This window comes from Suncus etruscus, chromosome 10, assembly GCF_024139225.1.
Source record: "Suncus etruscus isolate mSunEtr1 chromosome 10, mSunEtr1.pri.cur, whole genome shotgun sequence".
NCBI lineage: Eukaryota > Metazoa > Chordata > Mammalia > Eulipotyphla > Soricidae > Suncus > Suncus etruscus.
Genome location: NC_064857.1, coordinates 100972808 through 101000624, shown reverse-complemented (window position 1 = coordinate 101000624; position 27817 = coordinate 100972808). Strand labels below are relative to the sequence as shown.

At 38.1% G+C, this 27817-nt stretch overlaps 1 protein-coding gene across 1 annotated transcript in view; it reads right to left on the bottom strand.

Moving 5' to 3' along the window:
• TAX1BP1 (Tax1 binding protein 1) overlaps positions 1-27817 on the bottom strand; it is a 56203-nt gene that overhangs the window by 9191 nt on the left and 19195 nt on the right. Inside the window, exons 7-14 of the mRNA XM_049782012.1 lie at positions 24895-25080; positions 21003-21227; positions 15285-15431; positions 13335-13455; positions 12156-12259; positions 9598-9723; positions 1572-1758; positions 923-1071 (exon numbers count right to left, since the gene is read on the bottom strand). Of these exons, the coding sequence (XP_049637969.1) occupies positions 923-1071; positions 1572-1758; positions 9598-9723; positions 12156-12259; positions 13335-13455; positions 15285-15431; positions 21003-21227; positions 24895-25080 (1245 nt within the window). The remainder of the gene's footprint in view (positions 1-922; positions 1072-1571; positions 1759-9597; positions 9724-12155; positions 12260-13334; positions 13456-15284; positions 15432-21002; positions 21228-24894; positions 25081-27817) is intronic.

The window sequence follows — 27817 nt, the reverse complement described above, 5'->3', positions numbered from 1 at the left end:
TACAAAAGTTCTGACAGTTTTCCTAATTATTCTCAGTAATAGACATAGAAGGCCAAAAGGCAGGAGGAAGAAAAACATTTTTCTCCATTATGAGTGTTGAGCACTAAGGCTAAAATCATGCCTGTCTGAACACTGATCAGTTTCTGCAAAGGTTAATAGCAATTAAATGCAGCAAACTAGATTAAATGAGAAATAGGTCATGATACCGCTGTACTTGCAAAGAGCAAAATAAAGCATTTCTTTTAAATTCATTTTCATATACAGGAAACCGAAAAAGAGCCACTCAAGGAAAGAACCATATGTCAAACTCCTTAAATGAAATAAAAATAACAATGACATGCTACACAAACTATGTAATTCAATAATCATCAGTAATGTATTGCTGAGAAAAAACTACTAACAGATATGTAAAAGATTATGGAAAAAAACCTGTCATATTTTTCTCTTTTGTTTCTAACTAAATAGTGTAGCTTAAAAGGGGGAGAAGTTTGAAGGAGATATAAGTACTAATATTTGGAAATCTACACATTTAAGAATATTGTCACATTTTATTTCTTCTAGGTTAGTATACCTACAACTTAATGAACACAGAGTAAGCTAATGTAGTAGGAAACTAAATTATAAAGCTGGAGTAATATTAAAGCAGGTAAGGTATTTGTTTTGCATATGCGAGACCAGGGTTCGAGCCCAACACCACTTAGTCCTCCAAGCCCTGCAAGGTGTGAAGCCCGATCACAGAGGAATAAACCAGAGCACAGGCAAATGTAGCCCATTATCAGTCCCCTAGAAAATATATGATTTCAAATATCCAGCAAAGACTCATGTATATGCATAACCACATTCTCTCTTTCTACACACAAATAATTTTCTACAGAACGCAAAAAGAAAAGGAGCAAGTTCAAAAATAGAAAATTCAATTTACTTTACTCTCCTCGGGGTCTTCTAAACCATCAGGTCGACTAAGGTTCCGAGCAGGCTGGCTACAGACCACGTTGTCTTCCAGTCCCCAAGAGGGCAATCTGATAGGTGGCCGCTGGATTTCATCTGGATAAAAAGCTCCATCTGCTCCATCTGAAATAAACATTTTCCAAGGACAGGGTGAAACCTGCTACTAAAGCAAGTCTTTCTATTAGTCACAAACAAGACATCAAGAACCATTTTAATGCAAGTGGTTTTTAAAATTAAAACTATATGTAATAAGTAAATAGCATTAGTGATATGTACTTCTCAATAAACAGGTTGTATTAAATTTTAGAACTGTTTGTTATTAAAATAATATTTCCTGTACCAGTAACTCTTTAATCCCAGGAAGGAATTGTGTTTTGTTTTTTGTTTTGCAATACTTTGAGGGGCCAAGAGTGATAGTATAGTGGGTAGGGATTTTGTCTTACATGCTAACTAATCCAGTTTTGTTCCTTGGCATCCTATTTGGCCCTCCAAAAGTACCAACAAAATTGATTCTCAATTGAAGTGCCACCAAGAGTAATAACTGCAGAGCCAGGAAAAATTTGAGCACTGCTGCTATGGCCCAAAACAAAAAATACAGCAAAAAAAGATAATACTTTAATAACCTCTTATTTCCTGTGCTGCATAAGGATTCCCATATTGTAGAGCAGGTTGTGCAGTCGGGACCAAAGGAACTTGACCATTTTGCTCTGAGCACGTGCTGAGAAGCTGTGAGGTCCTCGGAGAATTCTGAGCATGCTGGTCCTCCATTTTCCTTTCTGCTGGTTTCCCTAGGTTCTGCCTAATAAGTTCCTAAATTAATAAAAACAAAAAAACATATGTAAGTAAGGGGAAAAATATAATATTCTGTAACAAAAGCAACACCAAATATAGTAATTATTGGGGCTGGAGAAATAGGCAAGGCACTTGCCTTGCATGAAGCACCCCTGGTTGGATCCCTGGCACCTCAAACAGTCCCTAAGCCTTGCCAAGCGTGATCCCCGTACAGAGCCAGGATTAAGTGCTCAGCACTAAGCGTTGCTGGGCATGGACCCCAAATCATACATACATACATACATACATATGTATACATATGTAACTTAACAGGGAATTATATATTTATATACATGATACAAGTGGAAAGGCTAATAGTGCTCAAGTTTTTGAAATTCCTCTTTTACAACACATTGATAGCAGAAGAGCTAGTTTCTGGGATGAGGAGAGCTGACAGTTAAGTACAAATATGCATGAAGAAACTACAATAATGGAAAAAGTTGATGATTTGAATATAATGGTAGAACAGAACAATATGTTTTTGCAAAACTAATTACATTACACTTAAAATGGGCAAATTTTATTAAGTGATAGCACCTCAATAAAGCTGTTTTTCAAAAAAGTCAACCAGGAGTCAGAGAATACAGCATATAAGGCACTTGTCTTACACGCTGTGGTCTCCCAAACCAGGGAGAAACTGTAGGCAGAACATTATTAAGCCCTGAGCACAGCTAGATAAAAGACAAATAGACACAATGCACAAATACTAAGAACATAAGATGAACTTTTTTTTTTTTTTTTTTTGGTTTTTGGGTCACACCCTGCGGTGCTCAGGGAGTTACTCCTGGCTGTCTGCTCAGAAATAGCTCGTGGCAGGCACGGGGGACCATATGGGACACCGGGATTCGAAGCAACCACCTTTGGTCCTGGATCGGCTGCTTGCAAGGCAAATGCCGCTGTGCTATCTCTCTGGGCCCGAGATGAACTTTTTCATCTACATTAAAACTCAAATGACTTTGCTGCTATCCCTACGAGGTAGAGGTGAGACTCTATTAGCAAACTTTTACCTATATACATGACTTTAAAGTGAAATGATTTTAGAGTAAGTCATTATTACTGACAGAAAAATTGGTACATACATATAAATAAGTATATTTAGCTTTGAGAAGTTTACAGAAGACACTTTAAAATCACACATTCTAGAATTATTACATCTTGTAGTTAATACATGACTGATGAGCACAGGATGCAAATACAAAGAAATACTGCTAAAAAGATAATCTAAAGGTCAGGTGTGCCACTAGCAAATAGAACAGTTCTTAATATTAGTAGCATTAAGGCCTGGAAGATAGCATGAAGGTAAGGTGTCTGCCTTGCAGGCAGGTCGGTGGTTTGAATCCCGGCATCCCATATGGTCCCCCAAGCCTGCCAGGAGAGATTTCTGAGCATAACCCTTGAGCGCTGCCAGGTATGACCCAAAAACAAAACAAAACAACAATATTAGTAACATTACCCTAGCAATATAAACTCTGGTATAACTGAAACTAGAATCAAATAAGGGGCATAGCATTAGATAAAATGAAACCAAAACTGAACTAGATTTACTCCCAGCGCTAATAACCCTGAAACTTATTTTCTCCAAGCCTCAAAGGACTGCAGATTTTCCTTTATCACCTGCCATAACTCAAAAAACCTAGGTAATCTAATATAGTAAACCAGAATAAAATACTTCTACATGTTTATGAAACATAGAGTATAGTTATGTTCTCCTGTAAGGCAAATGATAAACTACTGAAAAGGTGCCAAAGACTGCACTGAGATAGGTGCATGCATTTAGTGTCTACAAATTTAGGGTTTTACTAAGTTAATACTCTTTTTTTTTTTTTTTTTGGCTTTTGGCTTTTGGCTTTTGGGCCACACCCAGCGATGCTCAGGGATTACTCCTGGCTGTCTGCTCAGAAATAGCTCGTGGCAGGCACGGGGGACCATATGGGACACCGGGATTCGAAGCAACCACCTTTGGTCCTGGATCGGCTGTTGCAAAGCAAACACTGCTGTGCTATCTCTCCGGGCCCTAAGTTAATACTCTTATTATCAAAGATACATATATATATATATATATATATATATATATATATATATATATATATATATATATATATATATATCAAAAATATCTTTACATTCTCAGAAAGTAGATCACCTTGAAATATGAAATGACATGGAAAAATCTCTAGCCAAGTATCTAATGTTGGAGAATATTTGTGAGTTTTCTAATTTTTTATTCTTTTTGTTCCGGCAGAAGTCTTTCCAACAATCCTTTGGCATATATTTGCTATATTACTATTACTCTTTGTTCTTATCTTTTCAAATTTCTAGTACAGTTCACTTAGTACATTTGAAATTGTATAGATATGAAATGACAACTTCTTCCAGGTCATGAACTTGAACTATTTTTCCTTGTTTTATCTCTAATGACATATAGTTTTCTAAGTGCAAGTCATTTTTACTTCTTTAGTTAAGTAACTGATATTAAAAAAATGACAATTTCATGCAGTTGTTTTGGGATGACATGAAAGAAATAAAGATACTTTTAAGCTATTAAATTTCTTCAAAAATTCAAGTTGGTAGGCCCCTAATCCAGAGATGATCAATTTCTTCATACTATATATATATTGGTTTTTGGGTCACACTCTGTGGTGCTCAGGGGTTACTTCTGGCTGTCTGCTCAGAAATAACTCCTGGCCGGCACGGGGGACCATATGGGACACCGGGATTCGAACCAACCACCTTTGGTCCTGGATCGGCTGCTTGCAAGGCAAACGCTGCTGTGCTATCTCTCCGGGCCTTTCTTCATACTATTAAAACCCACACATTAAATAGAAAATGCGCCTTTTTATAAAGTTGTATTATCATTCAGATGAGCATAAGTATATTACTCAATGTAAGTATATTATTCAATGCCTTTTCTCTGGAGAAATCTTCCAGATGTGATGTGAGAGCATTTACTTCTTTCTTTTTTGAACAACAAAATAATTGTGTGTGTGTGTGTGTGTGTGCGCGCGCGCGCTGTTTTGGGGGGGGGGGGGTCACACCCGGCAGTGCTCAGGGGTTACTCCTGGCTCCATGCTCAGAAATTGCTCCTGGCAGGCACGGGGGACCATATGGGACGTTGGGATTCAAACCGATGACCTTCTGCATGAAAGGCCTTACCTCCATGCTATCTCTCCGGCCCCAAAATAATTGTTTTTAAAATTAGCACTCTCCTTATATGTTAAAATCTAGTGTATATACTATTTAATCAAAATAATTACAATGCTCATCATATTCATGCATTCTCCTTCATTCTTATTCTTGCTTTCCCTAAATAGTTGTCACTATTGACCAACCGCTCTCTTAAAATTTCTCCCCTGGGTTGATGCAAAACTGTGTCAATGCAGGTGGGGAGAAACAATGAATGCGGGTGGTGGTGGAACTAAGGGGCTGCCTATCTGTAAGTCTTCAATCATTCCCTGCCACGGTAACAGTCTCTGGGCCAGTGATAGAATACATGCACAGAATATGTGAAGTCCTCATTTGGCAATGCATAAATATATATATGTGTGTGTATATATAGTATATACACATGGATGGATGGATGGATGGATGGATGGATGGATGGATGGATGGATGGATGGATGGATGGATGGATGGATGGATGGATGGATAGGCGGGCGGGCGGGCAGAGAGATAGATAGATAGATAGATAGATAGATAGATAGATAGATAGATAGATAGATAGATAGATAGATAGAGAGAGAGAGAGAGAGAGAGAGAGAGAGAGAGAGAGAGAGAGAGAGAGATAGATAGATAGATAGATAGATAGATAGATAGATAGATAGATAGATAGATAGATAGATAGATAGATAGATAGATAGATATAGATATCCTGAAGATAGATTGGGTGGGTGGGTGGGTGAGTGGATGGATGGATGGATGGATAGATAGTCCTCTTTACCTGCCTTTTTCTAGATTCTGAAAACTCCTTTCTTTGCCTTCAGCTATAGTTTCCATAGGAAATAAATTACAATGAATAACTCTTTTGCTGCAATTTTCCAAGTTCCAAACCTGAGATGGATATCACAACACTGAGCAATCAATCTCAGAGGCAATTCTGCCCATTCTAATTGGCTACAAATATTTTCACTGTTTTCTTTCTGAATATAAAGCAAAGTTATGTCTCAATCTACTACTTTTGGGGGATGAGGGTGCGATTGATTTGAAAGCTACACCTGGCAGTGTTCAGGGATATTCCTAGCCTAGTTGACAACAATCAAGCCTGGGTCTCCTGCATTCAAACAATAGCCATTAGCTATCTCAACAGTCCTATTTTATTTTCATTTTGTTTGTTTTTATCACTAAAAGTATTCTTTTTTCTTTTTTCTGAGTCACATCCAGCCATGTTCAGGGGTTACTCCTGGGTTGCTCTCTGGGATGACTCCTGCAGAATTCTGAGGACTATTTGGTATTTTTGATATGGTGAAGATTGAACCCAGGTCACACATGCAAAGCAAACGTCCCACAAGGTGTATTACTTCTCAGGTCCCCAAAAGTATCCATCTTAAGAGTTCATTTATGGTAAATTTTAAGTTAGGAGATGTTCTTCCTTTTATTCTTCCACTCTTAAAAGTTTTCAGTCTCTAAGTCAGTAACTCATGACTCAACTACCCATTACAGAATAAACATTATCTATACAGGTAGAAAGAAAAATATTTATCACTAACTTTTCTCCCTAAGAATGTCTTCCAAAACTTTGATGGTATCCTATCCTACTCAGTGACCAGGGAAGAATCATAGGAAGAGTTTTAACAATTTATTCTACAGTGACATTTCTACTTGATTTGTTTTGCTTTTTTCAGTTTTTGTTTCTGGGTGGGAGCAGATTTTGAGCAATGTCCAATGGCACTCAGAGTTCTATATTTGGGTTGGGCATTCAAACCAAGGTTGCCACTGTCTGGAAACCTGTGTTACCAAAACAATTCTTATTAACAAACTACAACCAAATTCCATTTTAGGTCTATCAAAGTTTGGCTTTAATTGAAGTCATCACAACCATTATAAATAATCAAATCTCTTTACTCAAGATTACTCTATTAGTTCCCAGACTATGCTTTCCATGCCTAATCACCAAATTATATTAATGCTTTCTATTTGCTTAGAACATAATTTCTTCTTTTTCCCTGCTGTACTTCTCCACACCTTCCATTAGGTCTTTTAAAGGTCTTATTTTCCCATAATGTCCAATTTCCTAAATAAATCATTTGAAAAATCACTAAGTTACTAGAATTCACGATCTGTATAGAATGCCAGATTGTCTAGCCTATATCTAATTGTAAATCAAGGAAAAGACACTGAACAAAAATCTAAGCACTTTCCCAACTACACAGCCTTAAAGATCTTTAATGGTCAGAATTGTGAAGCTGTTAGAAGTAGCCACAATCTGTTAGTAAACAGTAAACAGAACTGAATATTTGGTGAGATGCATAATGATCTAAATTGCTAAGGTACAACTGTACCTTATTGAGACTTATTGAGATGTAAACCAGAATGCTAATTAAAATAAAATTAATGTTACTTTTTTTATTAAAAATGACTATCTAGAGTCATAAAATAAGAAAAGTTCACGGAGAGATAGCACAGCGGTGTTTGCCTTGCAAGCAGCTGATCCAGGACCTAAGGTGGTTGGTTCGAATCCCAGTGTCCCATATGGTCCCCTGTGCCTGCCAGGAGCTATTTCTGAGCAGACAGCCAGGAGTGAACCCCTGAGCACCGCCAGGTGTGGCCCATAAACCAAAAAAAAAAAAAAAAAAAAGAAAAGTTCTGCATATCACCATTATATTCCTTTGATTATACCTTACTTATAAGGATCACCCACATACCAGCTAACAATGTTTTATAAATAATATGTTTAAGTGTTTACTGAGTCAATTTCATAAGTAAAATGCAAAAGTACTTTCATATAAAATCATTCACACTTGAAATATAAGTTTGATAGTCACTGACATTCTTATTTGTAGGATTCCCGGAATACTCATTACAAAAAGATTTTAAAACCTTACACAACAGAAGATTTAGAAGATTTAGAAAGTACCACTACAGGGCCCGGAGAGATAGCGCAGCGGTGTTTGCTTGCAAGCAGCCAATCCAGGACCAAAGGTGGTTGGTTCGAATCCCGGTGTCCCATATGGTCCCCTGTGCCTGCCAGGGGCTATTTCTGAGCAGACAGCCAGGAGGAACCCCTGAGCACTGCCGGGTGTGACCCAAAAAAAAAAAAAAAAAAAAAAAAAAAAAAAAAAAAAAAAAAAAAAAAGAAAGTACCACTACAGCTGGATTTAAAGTGCTCGCCTGCAGGTGGCCAACCCTGGTTCAATCCCCAGCCCCAGATATAGTCCATGCACCTCCAGAAGTGATCCCTAAGGAGGCACAGAACTAAGAATAAGCTCTGAGCACCACAGCGTGTGGTTCAAAAACAAACAAACAAACAAAAAAAGTAAGACCAGTGAAAGTACCTTAGCCTATAAATTAATACCCTCTCCAGACTAAATAGAAAATAATCTACAATAATTTTTGTTTTATTTTCTGGTACATAAAAAATAGAGGCAAATGGCGATGGAGGTATGAGGGGCAGGATTCCCTGAGGAAACTCAAGAACTGCTGGCGATAGTTCAGTTCAACATCTGGGCCCAGTGATGAGGTAATGCTGTCCAGTACTGCTGGGGACTATTAGGACAAAACTGGCAGTGCTCATGGGCACAGAGCTATACCCAGTTATGCCAGGGTGGGGGAGAGAATAAGATGGGGCCACACAAACAGTGCTAATGCATGAGACTTTTGCTCCAACTCTTTAAGTGACCTCTCTTGCACTAAAAAAAAGACTTAATGTTTAAGAAGAAACATAGTTAGACATCAAATCTTAGATATATATGAGGTCCTGTTTACAATCCCTGGCACCCATCTGTTCTCTCAAGGTCTCCCAAACACCATCTGGTTGGCCCCTGAGCATCATCAAAGTAGATCCCACCACTAACAAAATAAATTAAACTCCTTTAAAGTATTCACGCTGTAAAGTTAGGTTTTAAATATAAAACCTGTGATATAGCTAAAGCATTTAAGACATCCTGATCATTAGTTATTTTATATATATATATATATATATATATATATATATATATATATTGCTCTTTATCCAAAGGAAAAATATCTCTCCAATTGCTAACTAAAAGAGCATGCTAATTTTTTTCTCTAACCAGTCTTACAAATATCATTTACCATTTGTCTTACTCAGTTGCATAATAATATGCCAGAAAAAAACTTAAGACTGTCACTCTGCAGTATTTCATTTAGGTAATAAGTAACATGCCTTGGTGATGAATTTTAAAATCACATCCTATGTTACTAGGAGTCCTCCTCTCTCTAACATCCAGAGCTCTAAAATATATATATTCATAGATATTTTTGTTGCTTTTTGGGCCGCATTTGTGGAATTCCAGCTCAATACCCAGAAAATACTCCTGACAGTGCTCAGAGGACCCACAGTGGCCAAAACTCAAACCCAAGGCTCATGCATACAAAGCATGCACTCAGGTCCTCTAAGGCATCTCCCCACCCCTCACTTTCCAGCTTAAAACTCAGCATATGAAAAGGTCCAAACACTTCCAGGACTGAGAGATAGTATAACAGACAAAATACTTGGCCCTTGCACACAGATAACCCAACGTTTAATCCCCAGCTCTACATAGGCCCCCAAAACACTATTAGGAGTGGACCAAGACAGGAGTTAGAAATGTACATTTCATTGATAAAAATAAGGTAACACATTTCCATGAATACAAAACTTACTCTGTAATTCTCTTGTACTTCAGCTAGTTCTAATTTTGCATTTTCAGCAATTTTCACTTGTTCTTTCCATTTCAGCTCCATTTTTGCAAGTTCATCAGCATATTTATTGCATTTTGTTTTCTCATCCTGAATAAAAGATGTAAGTATAAGATTTTAAATTCATATACCCACTGTCTAAACATATTTTATATTGTTTATTACAATTTTGTTATAACTATAAAAATTAAAGTAACAGCAAGTTTGAATAGTATGTGTTTAAATAAAAGAACAGAGTAAAACTACATATTAAGAAAAAAATGTCCAGATACATGAACTGAAAACAGTGAGTTTCAAACTACAGTATAATAATATTGTGTTTTAAAAATTATTTTACCCAGGGGCCGGAGTGGTGGCGCTGAGGTAAGGCATCTCTGCCTTGCAAGCACTAGCCTAGGATGGACCACAGTTCGATCCCCCAGCATCCCATATGGTCCCCCCAAGCCAGGAGCGATTTCTGAGCGCATAGCCAGGAGTAACCCCTGAGCGGCAACGGGTGTGGCCCGAAAAACAAAAAACAAAAAGGATATTTATTTTACCCAAACATATATGGGGTCTAGTATAGCTTGTCTATATAAGTTTAGACTACCTCAAGAGATCAAAGTAAAAAAATATTTTCTTTCTTACTTTTGTTTTGGGGCCCCACCCAGTGGTGCTCTGGGGTTACTCCTGGCTCTGCACTCAGAAATCACTCCTGAAAGCCTTGGGGTAACATATGGATTCCAGAGATTGATCCAGGGTCAGCCCCAGGCAGGGCAGGACTCGTGCAAGGCAAACACCCTACCATTGTGCTATTGCTCTAGCCCCAAGGTATTTGTTTCTTAATGACATAAGCATTTATTATTTTTGCAAGGGGAGATGATAAAAATCACAATATAATGTTATTTCCAGGCACTTATCAGTGTTTCTGTAATAAAACTGTGGAAGCTCCTATTTAGACAATCTCTAGGGTCATAATCACCGCTCTAGAACCAGGTCAAAAAAGAGATAGAAATATAAACCAATTACATTTTAAATGTTTCATTCCAGACTAAAGCTTTAAAACATGCTTTGAGGCCATGTTACACTGGCCAGCTCAATATACTCACTCTTTTCTTGAAAGAGACGTAAAACCAAGACATGAAAAATCATGGATACACCATCCATGCAGGTGAAAGTTGGCAATCTCAGGAGGAGAGGGCAGATCAAGCCCCTGCCCCATCGAAGCCATGCCTGCTATGTCCATCATCCATAATCACTACTTTGACTATGACCTTGCCATTTTTCTTTTCTTTTCTTTTTTTTTTTTTTTTTTTTTTTTTGGTTTTTGGTTTTTGGTTTTTGGTTTTTGGTTTTTGGGCTACACCCGGCAGTGCTCAGGGGTTACTCCTAGCTGTCTGCTCAGAAATAGCTCCTGGCAGGCACGGGGGACCATATGGGACACCGGGATTCGAACCAACCACCTTTGGTCCTGGATAAGCTGCTTGCAAGGCAAACGCCACTGTGCTATCTCTCCGGGCCTGACTATGACCTTGCTTCACAACACCCCTCTATTATTCTCTGCAGAGACACCAATATGACCAAACTATAGGTATGCAGATATTTAGGCTGATATCACCAGACTTTGAGCAACTGTGGGCACCCTCCAATCACAGTCCACTTCCAAGAGGCCTGGCGGCTGAGAACATGCCCCCTAAAAGCTGCAGTATTAGTTATAGTGCTTTGAATTCATGGACAACTTCATTTGCTTGATGCTGTCATCCCAAGAAGAACACAATTTTGATGTCAAGTTAGAAGCCAGGGTAGCTGCGGTCACTTCATGTTTGAAAGCAAATAAAATAACAGGAGCTAACAAGAGTCACTGAACCTTCTTAATGACCTCACTAGCAATAAAATAACTTTCACAAATTTGCTCGTCACTGTACTTGTTTTTATTTTTTAATTTTCTTTTTCCCATCCTTTTTTTTTTTTTTTTGGTTTTTGGGCCACACCCAGCATTGCTCAGGGGTTACTCCTGGCTGTCTGCTCAGAAATAGCTCCTGGCAGGCACGGGGGACCATATGGGACAACAGGATTCAAACCAACCACCTTAGGTCCTGGATCAGCTGCTTGCAAGGCAAACACTGCTGTGCTATCTCTCCGGGCCCTTTCCCCTTCCATTTTTTTAAATTTTTTCTTTCTATCCTTTTTTAAATAACTTTGTTCTCACTTATCTGGAAACAAATATATTAAGGTTAACTATGTCAACTATGTGGTGCATTAAATAAAGTTCTTTAAATAAAGTAAATAACAAAAACTATGCTTTGAGTAATAATATAGAGTTCTCTTTTCAATAATACTGAATGAACTGAAAAAAACATACATATAAAGCCTCACATCAAACACAAATATACATGAAATGGTTAATAGACCTAAATGTAAAACCTATGTTTACAAAACTTCTAGAAAACAAGATAGGAGAAAATCTTTACAAGCTGAATTAGACAGATGAGTTAAGCCATTAACACTTGATGTATCTTTTACTTAAAAAAGAACTAGCTTACCTGCAATAGCTGTTTACATTTATTGTATTTTTCTGTTTTGTCAGCAATTTCTTTATTCATTTCACAGACTTGCCCCTTAGTTGCCATGTCACAATTCATCTCACCTATAAAGTGAAAGAGTATTACAAATAGTTTTGCCCTTATATAGCGTTCCTGAGCAGAAAAACTTAAGGGTAAGGGGCCGGTGAGGTGGCACTAGAGGTAAGGTGTCTGCCTTGCAAGCGCTAGCCAAGGAAGGAGCACGATTCGATCCCCCAGCATCCCATGTGGTCCCCCCAAGCCAGGGGCAATTTCTGAGTGCTTAGCCAGGAGTAACCCCTGAGCATAAAATGGGTGTGGCCCGAAAAATAAACAAACAAAAAAAACTTAAGGGTCAATAAATTGTTACATATAATAAATAAGGAGTTTATATAAGCATCTACTCAGGATTAAGGAGTACAAGTTTCTCACATGAGGCACCCAATTTAGTATTTGACACAAAAATAAAATATTGCAAAACATCTACTAATAAGCTTAGCAAACAGAAGAGGGTAATATAAACTGTGGCAGAGTTTTTAGTTTTTAATTATCTATTTGGCCAGAAAAAAACTCACATTCATTAATGAAAAAAATCAAGACTTTGATTTTAATTTTCTATATTGTAAAACAGTAATAAAAACTGTTCTCTGGGGCAGAAGAAATAGTACAACAGGAAGGACACTTGGCTTGCATGCGACCAACCCAAATTCAATCTCCAACAGCCTATATGGTCCCCTGAGCACCACTAGGAATGATCACTGAGTGCAAAGCCAGGTATAAACCTGAGCATGCTGATCACTTATCATGTCCAGGTATAAAGAAGGGAGCCAACTATGGACCCCCCAAAAAATCAACAACAACAAAAAAATCCAGTTCATGGTATTTAGATATATCACAAACTGAGAAAACATTTTTAACAAGTTTTATTCTTTCACTAATATTCACTGTCTTTATAAAAATCCTTAACACAATTCTATATGATACATAGAAATTAAACTAAAACAAGATCCTATTGTATAATCACCGAGATTTCTTTATAGTATGTGGAAATTTTACATTTTTTAACAATCTAAAACTTTAATCACCACAAAACATCTAGCACCATTTAAAAACAAAACAAAAAGTAAACAAGAAATAAAACAAAACCCAGAAAAAATTTACCTGCTAAAGGTTGTGGCTTTACATCTACAGTAGAGGTAGTAGTACCTGGGTCTGTATTTATTGAGACATCATTCACTTTATTCTGATTGCCAGTTTTCTTTGTGAAGACATTAATATTGGCCTATTTAAACAACAATTGAGTCACTGATATATAAATGTGTTATATTTCCCTTTTCAGGTATTATACAATTAAATCATATAAATTTTTTAAAGTACACAAAACTACCGTCTTAAAAGAAAAAATATTTTACATGCCATTGAACTAACTTTAACATCCTAGAGGGGCCAGCGTGACAGCATGGAGGTAAGGCATTTGCCTTGCATGCAGAAGGACAGTGGTTTGGATCCCAGCATCCCAAATGGTTCCCCGAGCCTGTCCGGAGTGATTTTTGAGCCTAAGATCCAGGAGTAACCCATGAGCACTGCCGGGTGTGACCCAAAAGCAAAGACAAACAAACAAAAATCCTAGAAATTTTATTTTACTTTTTCTTGTCAAATCAGAACACAAGCCATAGAAACGTGCATAAATTTTCTACCCGTCATAATATATTTAAATGTCCAAACACAAATTCATACCCTGGAAGTTATATTTTTAAGTACAACCTTTTTTGCTTCACTAAAAGTCTTTATCATATAATAGCAATCTTACTTGCTTCCTTTAAGATTTCACAGAAAAAAAAATTAAAGAAATATCACCTGTAGCTATAGTTTACAACTAAGAATGTCTTGAAGCAATTTTCTTCAAAAAGAGAACTGTGGATTGAACTTCAGGTTTTCCTTCATGTTCATACTCTCATATAGGCCATTTTATAAGAACCACTTAAAGATCCACATTACAACTCACAACAAGGGGACCAAGAGACAGTATAGTAAATAGGGTGCTTGCCTTGCACAAGGACAATTCCATAACTCCATATAGTCCCCCATGTTCTTCCAGGAGTAGTCCCTGTGTACAGCATCAGTAGTAAACTCTAAGCACAGTCTAATTCTGAACTACCACAAAAATAAAACATTTAAAATAAAAAAAGAGTAACAGGGGCCAGAGCGGTGGCACAAGGGGTAAGGCGTCTGACTTGCCAGTGCTAGCCTAGAATGGACTGTGGTTTGACGCCCCACCTGTGTCCCATCTGGTCCCCCAAGCCAGGATTGATTTCGGAGCACATAGCCAGGAGTAACCCCTGAGCGTCACGAGGTGTGGCCCCCCAAAAAAAAATAAAAATAAAAAAACAATAAGAGTAACAAAACAGAAGCATTTTTCTTGGCTTTTAAATTTGTCTATCCACTCACAAATGGAATACAATTAGCAACATTTTGTTTTTAATCTGTCCCTAATCAAACAGATATGAACAGGATGGAAGAACCGCGGATGACAAAATCATTTCAGACGACAAAATGGTAAATCTTGGGGCCGAAGCAATGGCACAGAGGTGGGGTGTTTGCCTTGCACGCGGCTGATCCAGGATGGACTGCAGCTCAATCCCTGGCGTCTCATATGGTCCCCCAAGCCAGGAGCAATTTCTGAGTGCATAGCTGGGAGTAACCCCTGAGCATCTCTGGAGGTGGCCAAAAACAACAAACAAACCAACAAACAAACAAACAATGGAAAAATAGAAAAATGGATACAAAAAGGGCTTCTCCTACTTTTCCATGATACTCTTTCCCTCGCTTCCTTTGCCAACTCTCCTTAAGAATTCCAGATTTGGGGCCCGCGAGGTGGTGCTAGAGGTAAGGTGTCTGTCTTGCAAGCACTAGCCAAGGAAGGACCACGGTTTGATCCCCCAGCGTCCCATATAGTCCCCCCAAGCCAGGGGCAATTTCTGAGTGCTTAGATTTTTTAAGTAATTATCATTAGGCCAATGACGTAAAGTCAAGAAAAGATCAAATATTTTAAACTCATTTGCAGTCAAAATTATCGACAAAGGAAATATATACAAATTCAGTATAACTTACTGATTGGTCTGAAAGTCTATTTATTTGTCTTTGAAGCTTCTGACATTCCTTGAATTTGTCTTTATAATGATCTGCTGCCATCTGAAGACGTAGTTTCAGATCTTCAACCTCTCTTCTCAGCTCATGTTCTAGTGTATCATTCTTTTCCTAAAGAAAAAAAAATGTACTTCCTTTAAGAAAAAGGTAATTATTACTTATAACAAATTATAGATAGTAAAATAAAAATATTTCATTTTAGTCTTTCCGTCCTGGCCTAAAATTTCACTTGGAGTGGTATCAGCTACAAATGTACTTGGAGTTATTCCATTCACCTAATAAATCCAGTTTTATAGTCTAAGGATCACTGAAAACACTAAAGAATAAAGGACATCAGCTTTACTCTTCAAATAATCCACAATAAATACTATATTGTGCTGCTAGAAAATAAGATATTGCAAACATAGAAATAGATACCGATATCAAAAAGATTAAGCCAGCTTCGCTCTGCCCAGAGTCAGTCCTAAAAAACTGAGCTATTTTGGTGTTGAGGCTATTACTTAGGATTGTCATTTCTGCCCTCAGCAAAGAACCTCCAATTCTTTTATTTCTTCATATTTCACAGTAAGCATACAAAGACAAGTAGCTCTAATTATGAAGACACAATACTCAAGACACACCTCCAGATTGCAAAAGTAACCATGGGAAAGCAACACACAACCCTCCCATGCTTGGTGTGCAAAGATGGTAGCACTAGGGGCCGGAGTGGTAGGGTGTTTGTCTTGCATGCAGCAGATCTGGAACTAACCTGGGTTCAATTCCCAGCATCCCATATGGTTCCCCAAGCCTGCCAGGAGCAATTTCTGAGCACAGAGCCAAGAGTAGCCACCGAGTGTCGCTGTGTGTGGCCCCCGCAAAAATGAGGATAGTAACAGTAAAGATTTAACCCTAATAACCAACTATAACTTCTCTAATAAAGACCTTAAAAAGAAACTGTTATGAATGTTAAAGGAGCTCAAAAAAGAAAAAACAGACAGCCAATAAAACATAAAAAATATGAGGGCAGAAATGAGAAAACTACAAATAGAAATTACTAAACTGAAAAACTTAGTAGGAGAGACTTAAAAAAAAAAATAATTCACTGAAAGACATCAACAGAATAGTAACAACTGCAAAGGGCAGAATAATGAGTTCCAAAATAAGATGCAGAAAACTTCCGGACAATAGCAAAAGATGAAAGAAAAAAAAACCTCAAAGCTGGCAAGAGAATTGTGAGATAAATTCAAGAGGAATTCTGTAAGAATCATAGAAAAACAGGGAAGCAATCTTGATGAAGCAGCAACAAAGACATCATTAGTGAGAAGTTCTCAGAATTAAAGAGCAGATGCACTCACATCCAGGTGGTCCAAAGTGCTCCAGGAAAATGATCCAGATAAAAATATTCTAAGATACATCATAATCAGAATAACAAAAACCGTAGAGAGAGAACACTGAACATAGCATCATCTAAGGAGGAAATTTTCAGTAAAGAAGTATTTCTAAGATTGACTAAAGATTTACCAAACCCTCTGAGTCTGAAGACAGTGATATATATTAAAAAAAGAGAAATGCATGGGGCCGGGCGGTGGCGCTAAAGGTAAGGTGTCTGCCTTGCCAGCGCTAGCCTAGGACGGACCGCGGTTCGATCCCCCGGTGTCCCATATGGTCCCCCAAGCCAGGAGCGACTTCTGGGCGCATAGCCAGGAGAGTAACCCCTGAGCGTCAAACGGGTGTGGCCCAAAAACCAAAAAAAAAAACAAAACAAAAAAAATGCTTCACCAAGAATACTTATATATCACTCATATCTGAAGGCATAATAATCAACTTCATGGATACACAATAACATAGGAACTTTACAGACTCAAAATCATCTTTACAAAAACTTAAGGTACTACTATAAAGCAAGACAAAAATCACACAAACGTGCCAAATTCCTGCAGAAGTACACAGAACTCCATGACCATGCTCTCTCAGTGTCAATGAGCTAAATGACCAATTAAGAGGAGAGGAAGGATGGATTAGAAAATTGAACCCAATATTCTGCTGCCTGCAAGAAACACATCTGAATCATCAGTGCAGAGACTCAAAGACTGAAAGACAATTTTTCAAATCAACAAGCCCTCAAAAAGGCTGGGGCATATAAATGGCATAGCCTTTGGGCACAAAAAATTTTAGAGGGGCCGGCACGGTGGCACTAGAGGTAAGGTGTGTCTGCCTTGCCAGTGCTAGCCTAGGATGGACCGCGGTTCAATCCCCCAGCGTTCCATATGGTCCCCCAAGCCAGGAGCAACTTCTAAGCACATAGGTAGGAGTAACCCCTGAGCGTCACCGGGTGTGGCCCAAAAACCCAAAAAAAAAAAAAATTTTAGAGGGCCAGAGCAAGAGCACAGTGGAGAGGGCATTTGTCTTGCATACAACCAACCCATATTTGATTCCTGGTATCCCATATGGTCCCCCAAGCCAGCAAAGAGTAATTTCTGAGCACTAAGCCAGGAGTAACCACTAAGTGCAAGTGAGTGCAGTCCATAACCATATATATATATATATATATATATATATATATATATATATATATATATATATATATTAAAGGACAGCAGGGTCATTTCTTGATGACCCAGTGGGAAAAAATCACTTTCTTAAACATATGTACCTAATGAGGGACCAGCAAAAATAACTAAAACACATGCTAAATAAAGGACTTGAAGAAAGATACTGATAACAATACAGTTATAGTTAGAAACTTCAACAACACTGTCACCTCTACTGAAGGAAATGCTTTGAAGGAAGAAATGGACAAGAGGAGCTTTTCTTTTTTTTTTTTTTTTTTTTTTTTTTGGTTTTTGGGCCACACCCTGTGACGCTCAGGGGTTACTCCTGGCTATGCGCTCAGAAGTTGCTCCTGGCTTCTTGGGGGACCATATGGGACGCCGGGGGATCGAACCGCGGTCCGTGCGCAGGCAAGGCAGGCACCTTAGCTCCAGCGCCACCGCCCGGCCCCAAGAGGAGCTTTTCATCCTCAGAAATTAAATATACATTCTTCTCCTATGCACGTGGACATTTTCCAAGATAGACTCCACATGCCAGCACACAAGACATACTTCCCACAAAGTCAAGAGGATGGAAGTCATAACAACTATCTACTCATACAAAACTATCTACTCATAAAAACAAAAAACTCAAAATGCCTGGAAATTAATTATTCATTACTGACCAACCAGTGGGTCAGAGAGGAGATCAAAGAGGATATTTAAATTTTCCTGGAAACGAACAAGAATGAGGATACAGCTACAGCACTGTAGGACACAGAAAAGGCAATGTTGGGCCCGGAGAGATGCCTTGCAAGCAGCCAATGCAGGACCAAAGGTGGTTGGTTCGAATCCCGGTGTTCCATATGGTCCCCCGTGCCTGCCAGGAGCTATTTCTGAGCAGACAGCCAGGAGTAACCCCTGAGCACTGCTGGGTGTGGCCAAAAAAAAAAAAAACAAAAACAAAAACAAAAAAGGCAATGTTAAGAAGAAAGTTCACAGCTATGCAAGCATTCATCAGGAAGGTCCCACATAAATAATTTGACTGTACAATTTAAGAAATTGGAAAATTATCAAAAAAAAAGGGAACCCAAAGGAGGCAGGAAGATGGAAATAATACTAAAACTTAGAGCAGAAATTAATGAGTAGGAATTTAAAAAATTTCTAAAAGCAATGAAATCAAAAGTTGGTTCTTTGAAAAAAATAAACAAGATAGATACTAGCAAGACTCAAGAGAACCAAAACAGAAATGATAGGAGGTCACAGCAGATACCACAAAAATTACTTTGAGGATCTTTATGCCAAGAAATGAAAAAACCTAGAAGAAATGATTACATTCATGAATTCCTATAACTTTCCTAGACAAACCAAGAAAATATAAACGTAAACAGACTTATCCTTTGTGAAGAAATTAAAGTGGTAATCAAATCTCAAAAACAAAAAATAAGTCCAGGTCCAGATAAATTCACTAGTGAGTTATTTCAAAGCTTTAAAGGCTTATTGCCAATTCTTTTCAGACACTTCCAGGAAACTGAAGAAACAGAGATACTCCCTGTTTCTATAAAGCAAACATCACCCTGATACCAAAAGCAGGGAAAGGAGGGAGGGAGGAACGAATGAACAAAGGGATTTTATAGGCTGCTATCTCTGATGAACACAGATGCAAATATCCTCTAGAAAATACTAGCAAACAGAATCCAATAACTCATCTTAAAAAATGACAAGTGGGATTCATCCTTGGGATATAAGAATGGTTCAACATAAGTCAATGTAAATACACAATATCAGTAAAAGAAAAAGGAGAATTAAATCATACCAAGAGATGAAAAGGAAGTATTTGACAAGATCCAACACCCATTCATGATTAAAAACTCTCAACAAAATGAGAATTGAAGGAACTTTCCTCAACATAATCAAAGTTTTTTTTTACCACAGATTCATAGCAAACAGTATATTCATGAGGTTAAAACGGAAAACCTTTCTTCTAAGTTCAGGCATAAGACAAAGTTGCCCACTCTGGCCTTTTCTATTCAGGAATCACTTGCCACAACAATTAGGCAAGAAAAAGATAAGGGTATTCTGATGAGAAAGAAAGAAGTCAAGCTCTTACTATTTGCAAATGATATGCTGTATTTAGAAAATCCTAAGAACTACAAAAAGCTCACAGTGCTGGCATGAATACAGAAAGAAAGGGACTCTCATTCATACTAGTGGGAATGTCGACTGGCCCAACCCTTCTATAAAACCATATGACATTCCTGAAAAATAATCTTAAGAATTGAGCTTCTATATGATCCAGCAATTCACTCCTTAGAATAAAACCCAAAGGTCCAAAACCTAAATGGAGAAAAGACATTTGCATACCTATGTTTCTTGCAACACTATTTACAATAGATAAAACCAGGAAAAAACCCAAATGTCCAAAAACAGATAACTAGATAAAGAAACTATGGAACATATACACAATGAAGAATATTTCTTGGTCATATGAAAAGATAAAGCCATGCAATTATCTATCTACATGGAATATAATGAGCTAATATGTGAGAGTGAGAGAGGGAGGGGAGAATAATCTCTCACATATACAGGAAATAAAGAAGTCAAATGGTGGGAAAATGAATACCCAAAACAAAGACCATGAGAACTGGTATTCAGTAGGAAACATGCTACTTGAGGCGGCAGGAAAACAGGACAGGGAAGGGCAGTATCTATGGTGGAGAAAAGCTTTCAACCAGAACAGAAAGGATGTCAAAAGGTGACAAAGTGTTATATATGAATGCTTTGACACTATTAGCAATAGTGAGTAACTTTGTCATTTCATGGTGACTTTAAATGAGTGTTAGGGGCCAGAGTAATGCACAGCGGACAGGGCACTTGCTTTACATGTGACTACCCAGGTTCAATTCCCAGCATCCCATATGGTTCCCCAAACCTGCCAGAATTAATTTCTGAGCACAGAGCCAGGAGTGTGGCTCAAATATTTCCCCAAAAGTCATTACTAACAAAGAAATCTTTACTATCAAAGAATTTGCCCACAAAAACTTACAAAAAATTTTCAAGCAAAGAAGATATAATGATGAAATAAAAATATTTATTTTTAAGACACTCACTCTCTTTGTATGCATATAGGAAGGGGGCTTTAATTAAATACAAATTCAAAATAAACCTGCTTTACCTTGTCTTTTTTTGCAGCATTTAGTTTCAGTTCTGCCACCGCATCAGCTAATTGTTTTTTCACTTTCTCATTTTCCAAGCGTGCAGTGTGCAAATCGGCCATTGTTTTATCCCGAACGCTGACGGCATCACTAAGTTCTTTAGCCAGAAAGCCTGCTTCCTGCCGAGTTGCCTGAACCTGTTCCTCTGCTTTCCGAAGTTGCTCCTTTAATATAAATGTATCATCCTAAAAAGAGGTAAATTGTATTTATAATGTTATTTGAGTAAAAAAAAAAAAAAAAAAACCAAATTGTACTCATTTCAAGAAATGTTAAGTTTTTATATACCTAATTTCCTACTTATGACTTAAAGTATATAAGGAATTAAGATATGACTTTCCAGCTGTGACACAACCACCCTTATAAAGCCCTGGATATTATTTCTATGACTTTACACATTTAAAAAAATATAAAGGTGGGGCCAGGCGGTGGCGCTAGAGGTAAGGTACCTGCCTTGCCTGCACTAGCCTAGGATGGCATCCCATATGGTCCCCCAAGCCAGGAGCAAATTCTGAGCGCATAGCCAAGAGTAACCCCTGAGCTTCACCGGGTGTGGCTCAAAAACCAAAAAACTAAAAAAACATAAAAAAAATAAAGTTGCCTAGAATACTATTATTGTAAATCACCATTTAAAAAAAGATATACAAATATCATAGCTAATCCTTAAAGAGTTAAAACTGCCATCATTCATTTTAGTATTAGCATGATAAATGACCATATTCATAACTTTTCATTATTTTATTTCACTGGCCTAATCCTGTGGCCATACAAAAACAGTATAGAACAAGAATACAGTACAATGGTTAGAGTATAGGGGCTGGAAAGATAGTACAGTACGATAGGATGCTAGCCTTCCACACAATCAACTGAGTTTGATCCCCTGCATCCCATATGGTCCCTAGGACCCACCAGGTATGTTTCCTAATACAGAGCCCCCAAGAGTAACCCCTAAGCACTGTTGGATGTGGCCTGAAAACAAAAACAGTGGTTAAACAGAACACACAGACCTACCCTGAATTCCATCCCCAATATCACATGGTTCTCCCATGCATCACCAAGGAAGATCCCAGAGCACTATCAACTGTGATCCTAGAGGTCTCTAAGCACTACCAATATCGCCAGGTAGTCCCAGCCCTGCAAAAGCTGAACAACAAACAGCACATCCTAAGGCCCTTGAATGGAACTGTTGGCCTAACTAGTTGAGACTCATTGGAGGACCCTCCAAACCAGGGGTCCTCAAACTTTTTAAACAGGGGGCCAGTTCACTGTCCCTCAGACCACTGGAGGGTCTGACTATAGTAAAAACAAAACTTATGAACGAATTCTTATGCACACTGCATATATCTTATTTTGCAATGAAGAAACAAAACAGATACAAATACAATATGTGGCCCGTGGGCCATAGTTTGAGGACCACTGCTCCAAACAATAAATTAAAAATACAAACATAAAAATAAACTGAAGGGCCCGGAGAGATAGCACAGCGGTGTTTGCCTTGCAAGCAGCCGATCCAGGACCAAAGGTGGTTGGTTCGAATCCCGGTGTCCCATATGGTCCCCCGTGCCTGCCAGGAGCTATTTCTGAGCAGACAGCCAGGAGTCACCCCTGAGCACCGCCGGGTGTGACCCAAAACCTAAAAAAAAAAAAAAACTGAAAAAGGATAACCCATCCTTGTTTTGTCTTTTTTTCATCCTTGGTTTTTTTAACTGTCAACTCCTTAGGTGATAATTTCAGAAAAGTTAGAAAGGAGAAAGTCTTTGTAGGTATGTAGATAAAATCAACAAACTCATTTATATATTATGTTTCTATGCCAATAATATTATAATAAACATTCTTAACTTTTGAAGATGTAATAATACATTGATATAAAAAGCTTTTATTAATAATAACACAAATCAGAAATCACACTAGAGGAGCATGTATTTTTAGGGATAGAAAGTAAGCTCAGCAGTCAGAAACACACATCCTGCTAACCAAGAAGTAAGCAAGGGGCTAAAAACTAGTAAGAGATAGAAAGATAGCGTAGTGTAAGGTATGACTGGCCCAGGTCCAATCCAAGCATCACATATGTCCCAAGTCCAGTGAGGGAGTAGTTACTGAGCACAGAGCCAGTCCTGAGTACCACAGGTGTGGCCCAAAGACAAAACAAAGTTGGAAGAAACTAAAGCATTAGCATATATTTATATTCTTCCAATGGCATATTTTACAAATTAGAAAACTAAAAGGTTATAATAAAAACAAATCTTAGAAATGTTTGCCTGGGGGCTGGAATGAAAGTATAATGATTAGGGCATTTGCCTTGCAAGCAGCCTACATGGGCTCAATCCCCAGCACCCAGTATAGTCCCCCAAGCCTGCCAGGAGTGATAGTCAGGAGTAAACCCTGAGCATCATCACCAGGTGTCACACACACACACACACACACACACACACACACACACACACACACACCCACCATCATCACCAGGTGTGACATACACACACACCACCCCCTCAGCCCCACACACACACACACACACACACACACCCTGGGATATCTGAATATGACCTAAAACAGTAATGAATATATCCTAACAATCTTGAATTTCTTTTTTTTTTTTGGGGGGGGGGAGCCACACCCATTTGATGCTCAGGGGTTACTCCTGGCTAAGCACTCAGAAATTGCCCCTGGCTTGGGGGGACCATATGGGACGACGGGGGATCGAACCGAGGTCCTTCCTTGGCTAGTGCTTGCAAGGCAGACACCTTACCTCTCGCGCCACCTCACCAGTCCCTTGAATTTCTTAAGTGTACTAACTGTATTATAGTTAAAACGTAATCTATTTTTGATAGAGGAGATATGCTAAAACATTGAAGGTGATATGTCATAATGCCTAACCTTGATTTTTCAAGTGGCACAGGAAAAATAAGACATGTTACTGGGGAGAGGAAGGTAATTATAGAAGAGAGGTAGTCATTGTTCTGCTCTTTCAACTTTTCTCTTCTAGGTTTAAACTTCTTTCTTTTTTTAAATTAGAATTGTATTTTATTTATAAAATATTTGACATAAATATTTGATATAAAATATAGCATGATAAGGAATATTCCATTTCAAGGAGCTTTGACAGAACATAATACTATCCAGTATAGGATAAAATGTCATTTTTATAACACAAGAAGCCTAGAAAATGCCATATAAATGAAGTGAGAAAGATTTTAAAAAGCCTAGTACTGTACAATTACTTAGATCTGGTATCTAAAGAAACATAAATGGACAAATAAAACAAAAATAAACTTACGGTCTAAAAGACCAATCAGTGGTTACTAGATAAGAAGAAAGGAATGGGTTATGAGAGACACAGGGAAAAAATGTAAGTTGGACAAAGTTGAACTTTCAATGGTAAAAAAATTCATATAGAATAGATGTCTGCTAATTTTCAACACTACATATATGATATTAATATAATGGTAAAATACAAGTTAACTTCTATAAAAAAAATTTAGAAAGTACCAGGGAATTGTCTTAAAGGAGAAATGTTCATGCTTAAAAATACATAGGCCCCCATTTAAATCCTAGAAGAGAATGACATCCCCTACTCAAGTACCACTACATTTGTCCCTTGTGGTACACCCCGGAGCGGTGGCACAGGTGGCAAGCACTAGCCTAGGATGGATAGAGGTTTGATCCCCCGACGTCCCATATGGTCCCCCCAAGCTAGGAGCGATTTCTGAGCACATAGCCAGGAGTAACCCCTGAGCACCACTGGGTGTGGCCAAAAAACAAAAAAGGAAAGATGAGAAGATATGTACCTGATTGTACAGATTTAATAAAAACGTATCTTGTAAATCTTCACATATATATTATGAAAGTATTTACCTTATTAGTATTTGTGAGCAAGAAAGTCCTCTGCAGCTTCTCCTTTTCAGCCAAACATAACTGCAGTCTACCGATCTCCTCTTTGAAATGAGTAATCATACTTTCTTTGTTCCCATCTAAATTCTTTAAAGTCTGGACCTCTGACACAAGCTTGGTATTTTCTATTTCTATATTCTTCAAATGTACCTATAACCAGTGATTTAAAAAATTAAAAATACTCTAATTAAAATTATCTTATTATAATAATCTAACTCTATAAACTAAGTTAAAGCTTAAAATACCAGTACTAAGCACCAAATCAAAGAGGATCAGCAAAGGATTACTAGTTTAGGGGACAGAAGACTCAAGCTGAACCAAATGATTACTTACTTATACAGGAACAAAATATAGTTTTCTAAGCATTTTAAAACACTCTCCAGAGGGATTAATAATAAAATCTAATAACACTGTGTTCTTTTTCTTTGAATTAATGATTGGACATTCTTTGAAATTATAGATCTGAACCTTTGTGGGAAACTGGTTATGTTAAAAGGACATTCAAGTACAGTTATAACCAGAACGACATTTTAAATCAAATTTTAACCTGTAAAAATAAAACTGTTCTTTACTTCCTATATGCCTAAAAATATGTATTTCCTGATTAATTAAACCAAGTAAAGTTATACAAGTCAAATTCTTAACATATACAGTAAGTTTTCTGTAAAGTATTTTTTGCTGTTTAAAAGAGAAATAATTTAATATACCTCTTAAACTTTAATATTTAAGTATATGTATAGTGAAAAAGAAATTCCTAAGTCACCTCTTCTTCCCCCTACCTTACAAAATCCTCTGCAAAGGATTCAACTTTTACAATGGCCTGAAAGTATACAATTCTAAGACACAGTCATAGTTCAAAAAAGTTAAAATAACATTAAAAAAAATCTTAAGAAATCATTTAAGCCAAAAAAAAAAAAAAAAGATAATTTAAAGAAGGAAAGAAAAAACACAATTCACCTGAAAACGTGTGTGCCAACCCTTTAGGAAAGATTATATAAAATTACTGTTCTCATCACTGAGAACACTCATCACTTATGGTAGGAAGCTTACCATAAGCAGGGGTCTCAAACTCAATTTACCTGGGGGCTGCAGGAGGCAAAGTCGGGGTGATCCTTGAGTGCAAAGTCAGTAGTAAGCCTTGAACATTGGGGGATGTGACCCAAACAACTAAAACAAAACAAAACAAAAAAAGATTCCTCTAGGGCAGGGCCACAAAATGTTGTATGGAGGGCCGTTTGTAGCCCGAGGGCCGTGAGTTTGAGACCCTGCCATAAAGGGTGGGGAGGGTGTGCAATTAGGACAGAAAAAAGAACTATTATGGCAATAATAATTGAGATGACAGCTCTGGACAAGACTTGGGTGCTGAAGGAGGAGAGAAGAAAAAGAGTGGGAGGGAAAGAGAGGATTATGTCATCTCCTCTTTCCAAACGAAAATTGTCGGGCGGGAGTGAAAGCGCAGTGGTAGGGCATTTGTTTTGCACATGGCTGACCCAGGACACTCCTGGGTTTGATCTCCGGCATCCCATATGGTCCCCCAAGCCAGGAGCGATTTCTGTTATCACACACCCAGGAGTAACCTGAGTGTCACCAGGTGTGGCCCAAAAATAAAAAAAAATAAAAATAAAAATAAAAAAGTGCGATCCATGCCCATCCAGAAAAAATGATAAGGTTCAGGTTGTGAGAGTCATTATAAAGGTCAGCAAATAAGCAAAGTAGTCCAGATTTACGGGGGGAAAAAAATGACAAATACACTGAATGAGTCCGGCGGCAGAAAGTAAATGGCACAACTGTATATGTGGGCATTCACATCACTAGGCTAAAACTAGGACAAAGATCGCAAAAATATTCTTTTTTTTTTTTTTTTTTTGTGGTTTTTGGGTCACACCCGGCAGTGCTCAAGGGTTACTCCTGGCTCCATGCTCAGAAATTGCTCCTGGCAGGCACAGGGGACCATATGGGACGCCGGGATTCGAACCGATGACCTTCTGCATGAAAGGCAAACGCCTCACCTCCATGCTATCTCTCCGGCCCCCGCAAAAATATTCTTGAATGTAAAGCAAACTCTCGCCAAGCAGGAAAAGAAAAGGCAAATACAAGAAAGAAACAAGATGCAGGAATAGTCATTTTATAGACAACTTAATTAAAAACTGTAAAATGGAAAAAAAAAACCTTCATTTGTGCTAGTATTATCATTTTATCTTTCCAACATCACGAGTTAGGACCTTCATAATCCTTTTCAACATTAACTAGTTGTGTGACTGAAAAATAAGGTTCACTTCAGACTGGAGTGATAGTAGAGTGGGTAAGGTACTTGCCTTGCACATGGCTAACCCTGGTTCAGTCCCCAGCATTTCATAGACCCCCCAAAACTGTTAGGAGTGATTCCTGAGTGTAGAGCCAGGAGTAAGTCCTGAGCACAGCCAGGCATGGCCCAAACCAAAGAATAAATAAACAAACAAACAAATAAAGTAAGTTCACTTCAAGAAATAAAAATTTAACTCCCCTTTTCCTTGAGAAGTGGACTTATGGTGACTCTAATGTAGGACTTAGGAAACACTAGGACTTGCTTTCTCTTACACAGCTCTGTTCTTAGTTTACTGTAAGAGACAACAGCTGCCACACCCAAGAACACCCAAACAGTTCTTCAGCCAAAGGTCGTGTCAATAAGCCACTCTTTGCAATGAAGCCTTTACTGGACTGCAGCCCTTGCCAAATTCCTGACTGCAAATCTAAGAGAACCTCAGTTAAAACCACTATAGCACCAGAGCAGATAAGAATCTTCTTTGCACATGGCTGGCCCAGATTCAATCCCCAGCATCCCATATGGTACCCTGAGCAAATAGTCAGAAGTACTCTTGAACATGGCCACATGTGCCCCCAACGCCCA